Below are 7,827 nucleotides of genomic sequence, written 5' to 3'. Positions count from 1 at the left end.
ACACTCAGTTAGCAGGTCAAAATCCACAGGGTAGCAAAAACTGACTTGCAGAAATTGTTAACAAGTTAAAAATGATTTAAAATACACTTTGCTGTAAGCTACCATTTACTATTAACAAAAAAACAGTGTCATACAAAATATATTCACACCACCCATTATTGTAATCAAAACTTACCAGAAAGCAAGTAGTCCTTTGCTCAGACAGTGTAGTAGTGTGGGCTCAATAGCATCTCATTAGCGTGCAAGATCTTGAGAATCAGCTGTACATGTGGAAGAGTGCAAGTGCACGTGATGAAAGAGTGCACTGTGCATGCAGAGGGTTGCAATTCCATTGAATTGAGGATAGTTTAACCAAAATATGCCACAAGACCTAGAATTTCCTTGTGTATCCCACAAAAAAGGTTCACTGTTATAAGCAAACTTTTTTGATGAATTTAAGCAAAATTCCCCAAATCCAGGGCTTAACTTCCCATGGAAAACTTCCCGGAAAGTTTCCGACCCTTTGCAACCCTAGGTAGTGTATATATATTTTTTTTATTACAATGGAGTATATTTGTATAATGGAGGGGCACAATAACATTATATAGTGTTAGTCAAATGAAGGTTCTTTGAAAAAAGCTTTATTAAACCAATTTCTTTGTTTAAACAAAAGTGAACATAGGTATGTATACATGTTACCCTGCTATCTCTAAAATTGAAATGACAATAATACATCATATGGGAGGCCAATCCATATGCCTATAAGTGAACGTTTTTGAATTTCACTTAAAACTGACAGTCTAAATGTATGCATAATCTAATGTAGGCCTACTAAATATGTACAATGTTCCCACCAATATTAGCTACAGACACCATACATTTTCTTTTGCACCATTTCAGCATACCTTTATCTGGAGCCAGACGTTTTAACAGCTAGTTTCTATACTTGTGTAGTTCCTAATCTATGAATTAGTAATTGTTCTTTACTTAAACTGAGCATCCCACTGACTTTATGAAGTCTTAATTTGTCCTGTCAGTCTCTCCTACCTTCCCTGACATTCCTATAACCGAAGAACTGCAGAGTGTAAGGATTACCTGCACCAAACCCTCATGCTTCCCCTGTACCGCAGGTCTTTTAGGCTGCTCTCATTTTGATGCATCATCTTACCAACCCATGGCACCTTATTTAGGCCTAGAGTCTGTAGTAGACTAACAGAAGGTGATTCAGGTTTTTGATCTCCCATCTTGATAAGGGCCCATCTCTATTTTAGGCCCCGCAATGCTTGGAGATCTCTCTTCTGGCAGGTTTGATTTTCCTTAAGATGTGACATCCACAGATTTTGGTGTGTCAACTTGCCCATTCTCAATGGAACAGTCCTCTGGTTCCGACTCACTATCAGACGAGTCAATAGATATGGGTTCTGTGTAAGTACTTAGCTTGAGGGTACAGTTAATTGTCTCGCATTGCTTTCTTTGGTCTGTGTTAAGTGCCGGCCTAGACTTAAAGGCCTTCTCCACTGACGTGATGGGGAGCTTGGTTTTCTCCTCAAAGTCCATGTCATGCTTCAGTCCCTTGAGTGCCTGCATGTCAAAGCCAAGTAGCACTTTCAATTTCCTGGTCTCACAGTCTCCCTCACATGACCTCCGTCGATTAGCGAAGTGACTGGCAATGTCAGACTTCCAGAGCCACAGGCTTGCAGACAGCTTCTCTTCTTCCTGTGAAGTTAAATAGGGGCAACGATTGAAATAGGTTGTGAGGAAGGCTTTGCGTGCTTCATAAGTCTTGTGCTCATAGTTCCTGGGGTCCAACACTAGATCCACAGCCTCCCCTGGCTTGTCTATATTCATGGGGGAATATACATCATTTTTTATCTTCATCCTCTTGGAGCCAGACATGGGTTGGGAGGGTAGCTGACGCTTTAAGAACCCTGCACCAGAGGAGTTGAGTGTCAAGGCAGACTTTGGTCCCAGGCCCTTCTGGGCCCTGCCCACAGCTCGGCACTGCACAAGGTGCAGCGTGATCGTGGAGGCCACCATGTTGCTGGTGTAGACACCCAAACAGTGGATGCACTTGTACGTCATCTTCTTCTCCACAGGGTGCATTGTCTGAAGCACTTGGTGTCGTTCTCTCAGATGCTGTGACAAGGCATCAGATATAGGGCCCTTGAGGATGGTAAAACATAGTGGGCATAGGGTCTTGCCAACCTCATTGCTGCCAGATGCAGTGGCTTGACTTCTGGCAAGCATGTCATTCTTATTCACTGGCATCTTTGAAGGCAGACTCTTCACTGGAGTGTGGAAGCTGTTCTGGGCATGGGAAGCCATAGACTGCTCCTGAGCAGCTACAGGTTCCTTCATGTTATAGGTTATAACAATAAGCTGTATGATTTTGTTCTTAGCCTGCCCAATCGTGAGGTCAAAGGTAAGTGGGGAGGCGGCTGGAGGACCAACAAAGTCATCTGGATGAGCCTGCCCCACATGATCTAGCATTTTCTCCACATTATTAAAGCTGGCATGACACTGTGGGCAAGTGAGCCCATGGATCAGCATGTGGTTTAGCAACGTGTCACTGGGCAGATATCGGTTGCAAAGCAAACACTTACTGGTGAAGTTGTGGATCTTCATGATATACTTTGCAATTGCCCATACCTTCTTAGCCCTGTGTGCCTTCTCAAAATGAGCACTGTACAGGTTTTCAGGGAAGAGCTCATTGCAGACCGTGCACATTTTCCACTTCTGTGTTTGGGATGTAAGACTAGCATTGGCACCTTCTCCCAAACCACCATTACCAGGAATGGTCAAACGCTGGCCAGCAATAGAGGACTGACTTGTCACATTCTTTAGTCCAGTAGGTCCCTGCTTTAGATGGACCCCCACCATATGGCTAACCTGTTCAGACGTCAGGGTACGACCCCCAGTCATCACAGAACCCTTCTGGGCAATCCCATAGCTTTGCGGTCTGGACACCACAACATTAGCATGTCCAATCATGGTTGTCACCTGAGAGCCAATGCGCTCATGATATTCAATGACATGCTGCACCAGCGCCTCATAACTACGGGTGGAGAACTGACAGCGCTTACAGAGGATGTTGTTGCCGTTGACAGCATTGGCTCCATTTTTGACTGATGTTTCTGAGACCATGGCAACATAGGGTGAGACCACATGCTGGAAGTGCTCCCTGTAGATGTGCCTTCGCACAACATTGTACAGAGGGTCCCGGAAGTTACACTTCTTGCAATAGTACATTGCCTTCTCCACCTTGTTATTTGCCCCCACAGCAGCCCCCTGGTAGCCCCCTAGACCCTGACGTGCCACACTAGATATGTGGAAGACCTTGACATGCGTTTCCATTGTCTTCTTGCTCGCAGTGAAGGTGCAGTAAGGGCAGTTGAGCAGGATGCGGTTCTCAAAGTTGTGCCTGTGGACATTTCGGAAGTGGTTTTTGTAGCCCGAGTAGTACTTGGAAGAGAAGTTGCACTCTGTGCAGCAGAAAGGCTTTGACCGGTACTCCTGTAAAAAAAAACACAAAAACAGGCGAGTTTGAAAATGTGACACTGCACCTAACAATGTTGTTTAATTTTTCAAACTTTGTAATCACAACATTTACAAAATTGAAATGGTTGCTCCTTTATCCAAAACTAGTTGTATTTATGATTGTGACAAACAAAGAAGCACTATAACCATTACAAGCCCCAGAATAAGGGGTCATTCAATTAATAATCTTGTCCTTTTTCTAGTGTGAGTGATTTACCTGTGTTTTTGAGAATGTCGGATCCCATGAACAAAGTTCCAGGCAGACAGTATTCTTCACATAGTTCTCATCTGGGCAAAATTCTTTGAGGTCCTATGTGAGAGCGACAATTATTCTGATCAGAAATCACAGTACTGTATGCTGGAACTTGTCAAATTAGATTATATGCCTATTAACTTCTACCACCATATTTTTTTCGGAAGCACGAGTGACTAAAAATATGAGTGAAACTCTTACGTTAGGCACAGACACACAACACTAGAACCTTAGTGATAGGTAAAAGCTATGACTTGTTTTATTTTTTATCTCACCTCCGCTTGCTCCTTACAGTACTCCAGTCCAATGTCACAAAGTGCCGCCTTCACCTGTTTCCTTGCTCTTCGTATCCTAGTGAGGTTGTTCACAGGGAGTTGATACATCTTTCCAGACTGCAAGAATAAATCACGGAGAATTCTATTACTACTCATGTCAAACCCATATGGCCTGCTCATACCCAAAGTTAGCCAAGTACCTCAACTCCATGATGATTTTATCCAGGGTTGATCTCAGACTAGTGTTTTTTTAACGAACCACTGACTTGCTATGAAGCCAATACAAAAAAAAAGTACATTCTTAAACCCTTACCATGTAGCAGTTTATCCTCTGATGTTGCTAGCGTTTGTTTGTTGAAACGTTTAATAAAACATCAAATACAACCGTTACCTTGAGATTTAATTGGCACATGCGCATTCGTGCTGAATTGGCATCTTAGAGCAACAGCAATTTAGAAACAGTCGGTGGTTGTAGCATTAACGTCTTATTAACGTCTTATTAACGTTCTCATTAACGTCTTATTAAAAAGTATGCATTTCAGCAAACAAAGAAATGAACGCAAGAGAGGACAAACATTGTAATGGTTGAAGAATCGACTGTGTTGTAGGCTAATAAAAAAACGAGTCTACACTCAACTCCGTAGATGAAATCATCGTGGAGTTGAGGTACTTGGCAATAACGTTTTAAGATTTTTTGCATTCGAAGATCATAACTAAATCACAAACAGCATTGATTGGCACAGACATGATGGGACTTCAGTTCTGGTACAATATTCTTCTCATCTATTAGCTTCCCGTACAGCTGAAACGTCCTCATGTAGCTATGCGGTCGTCACTACTTACCATAGCCAGAAAAACATAAACCCCGCCCATTTCAACAATTTATCTTTAAGTGATTTTAAACCTAACCACACTACTAACCTTAAATTAAGACTAAAAAGCGAATATGGGCCTAACGCGTTAGATAATTTAGCTAGCTAACATCACTTAGATCTCTGATGGTTAGTTACAAATCCTTTGTCAAAGGTTGGTTATCTAGCTAACGTTATAATGTTTAATGTTAGTCATTATGAAGTGAGGTAAATAAAATACACAATGGATGCTAGTTAGATACCTTATTTGTTAGCTGGCGTCAGTTTAGCAGAAGGCGAACTGGCTAGCATGCAGTAGCTAGCCAATGTCTAGCCGACCAACTAGCTAGCCGATGATAGCCAGGCATGTTTGTTCGCTAGTTAACTTGCCGCCATAACTAGCTAGATAACTAGTTATACAAAATGCTGCGCCTCAACTCTAACCAATCTTACCTGGTATGTCTCCGAACCCAACCACACAAAAAACTGGCTGCCCAAATGGTTTGCTGAGATAAATGCTAGCTAACAAGTAACGGTAGCTCGTTGGCTAACAAATGAATCCAACTCAATGATGCGGTTGTTGTTCGTCCTCGCCAAGCCGGTGGTGCTGTTTAGCTAGTAAGCAAAATCTCTGCCATCTGCAATATACGTTAAATTAATTGCTAGCTAATAGCCACAATATGTGGGGTGGATTTCTAGTGCATATTTTACAGCATACATGGCAAATTGGACTGTTACAATTGACTCCGACAATCATCAGCACTTCTCTTGAACGTTCCCAACTAACCCGAGCCAAGTCAATCCAAAATGGCGAGGAGGAAAAGACGGAAGTGAATGTTTGGGGAGATAAGTTTTAAATTTACAATATTTTTTCTGAGATATGTGCTTCCCTTAGTACTGAGTATCTAATTGTTTCAAAAGTCACACCTATGTTTCTTGGGTGTAAAATCAAGGAAAGTGGTCCAAAAGCATCATATATATTTTCTTTGACTGGACCCACCCACCTATTCCACGACATGTGGGCCCATAGAAGACTAGGCCACAGACAGAACAATGAGCTAGTTATAAAAAGTATTTGACTAGGCTACTACACCCTGACCCTGTGATATAGTTTTAGTTAGTTTTGCCATTTTTTTCTCTAGGTTAGCAACTGTAGCCACCACCATGAATAGGCTAAAACTATTTAACTAAACAATCTACAGCATGGATGCTCAACAACAAAGCCATGCACTCAGATAATTTTTCTTTCAAGAGACTTCCAAGAAATTGGAAGTAGTGTCTTACAGATCAATATATAGCTTACAGATCAATTTGTACAAATATCCATACCACACTGTGCCCCTTTGTAACACAGCACACAATAGTTTAGCTAGTTCAGGAGATTTCTGGGGCAGGTTTTGGAGAATTTTGATGGTACTTCTGGTCACCCCGGTGGTTCCATGACCTCCAACACAACAGTGCGAGGTCCGGTCATCACCAGCCTGGTGACCTGGCAGTAATCCAGGTGAAGAATGCTTTGCCCATTCACCTGACTCACTTAGACATACAATAAGAATCAGGAGAATGTCACCAAAAAATTGGCCTACATATTAATATATTACTGTGTGTGGCACTATGTTTGCGTTACCTTAACCCCTGCAGCAGCAGCAGCAGGGCTTCCAGGATCGACTACCTGGACGTAAACTGGGGCCATACCTCTGACCACAAAGCCCCAGCCCACATCCTCATCACCTGAGATGCAAAACACTGTTATAAGGGGACTATATTTATTTCCCCCAATACAGACAAGATACTCCCCTACATATTTATTTGGACAGTGAAGCTACAACTTTTAATTTGGTTCTATACTCCAGCATTTTGGATTTGAGACTCGACAGAAGGTCCGAAAAAGAAGACTATTATTATTATTCAAAAATGTTGTTATCAGTGGCGATTTTAGCATGTAAATTTTGGTGGGGCAAAAAGAAATGTGGGATGCATGCCCAGCAAAGCCACTACACAACACTAAACAATACATTAATTGCACTATAATGGTAACTGTTCAAACAGCCAGCTCATCTCCTTTCCAAGACCCCAACTTTCTTTTGGTTTTCCTATTGGAATGAGGTCACACCAATCATCATAATTTTATTAGCCAATAAGCAGCCTTCTTTCTCGGGACAGGGTAATACCCGACCAGGCAGAGCCTCAGGTAGTCTATAGTGTCCATTCTGATGATCAAGCTGTTTTTCTCGACCTGCTTATTTTACCTCCTTAGAAGAAATGGCTTTTATTTCTAATGTTATTATGCATGCAGCTAAGTAACCACAATTAGTATCAGAGAGAGTGGTGTTGTACAGTGGGGGGGAAAAAGTATTTGATCCCCTGCTGATTTTGTACGTTTGCCCACTTACAAAGAAATGATCAGTCTATAATTTTAATAGTAGGTTTATTTGAACAGTGAGAGACAGAATAACAACAAAAAAACACATGTCAAAAATGTTATAAAATGATTTGCATTTTAATGAGGGAAATAAGTATTTGACCCCTCTGCAAAACATGACTTCGTACTTGGTGGCAAAACCCTTGTTGGCAATCACAGAGGTCAGACGTTTCTTGTAGTTGGCCACCAGGTTTGCACACATCTCAGGAGGGATTTTGTCCCACTCCTCTTTGTAGATCTTCTCCAAGTCATTAAGGTTTCGAGGCTGACGTTTGGCAACTCAAACCTTCAGCTCCCTCCACAGATTTTCTATGGGATTAAGGTCTGGAGACTGGCTAGGCCACTCCAGGACCTTAATGTGCTTCTTCTTGAGCCACTCCTTTGTTGCCTTGGCCGTGTGTTTTGGGTCATTGTCATACTGGAATACCCATCCACGACCCATTTCCAATGCCCTGGCTGAGGGAAGGAGGTTCTCACCCAACATTTGACGGTACATGTCCCTGTCCATCG

At 42.2% G+C, this 7,827-nt stretch overlaps 1 protein-coding gene across 2 annotated transcripts; it reads right to left on the bottom strand.

Annotated features, from left to right (window-relative positions):
- Window positions 1–598: 598 nt before the first annotated feature.
- On the bottom strand, window positions 599–5,732 carry LOC106565775 (activity-dependent neuroprotector homeobox protein). Of its 2 annotated transcripts, none has more exons than XM_014133281.2 (4): window positions 5,159–5,732; window positions 4,045–4,161; window positions 3,734–3,826; window positions 599–3,492 (listed from the first exon to the last, which is right to left on the bottom strand). In XM_014133281.2, exons 2-4 carry the CDS (start codon window positions 4,150–4,152, stop codon window positions 1,297–1,299), a joined length of 2,397 nt encoding a protein of 798 aa, XP_013988756.1. In that variant the 5' UTR covers window positions 4,153–4,161; window positions 5,159–5,732; the 3' UTR covers window positions 599–1,296. The 2 variants fall into 2 exon arrangements, with proteins under 2 accessions (XP_013988756.1, XP_013988755.1); XM_014133280.2 differs by having other exon boundaries at window positions 5,349–5,732.
- Window positions 5,733–7,827: the final 2,095 nt, after the last annotated feature.

The sequence above is a fragment of the Salmo salar genome, chromosome ssa12 (genome assembly GCF_905237065.1).
Source record: "Salmo salar chromosome ssa12, Ssal_v3.1, whole genome shotgun sequence".
NCBI lineage: Eukaryota > Metazoa > Chordata > Actinopteri > Salmoniformes > Salmonidae > Salmo > Salmo salar.
Note: the sequence above shows the minus strand (reverse complement) of the source record. Positions and strands in the feature narration are given on the sequence as shown.

Coding starts and splice junctions, on each gene's coding strand:
- LOC106565775 (XM_014133281.2), bottom strand. CDS start 4,152: ATGTATCAACTCCCTGTGAACAACCTCACTAGGATACGAAGAGCAAGG. Junction 3,827..4,044: donor ACTGTAAGGAGCAAGCGGAG/GTGAGATAAAAA, acceptor GCTCTCACATAG/GACCTCAAAGAATTTTGCCC. Junction 3,493..3,733: donor CGACATTCTCAAAAACACAG/GTAAATCACTCA, acceptor TTTTTTTTACAG/GAGTACCGGTCAAAGCCTTT.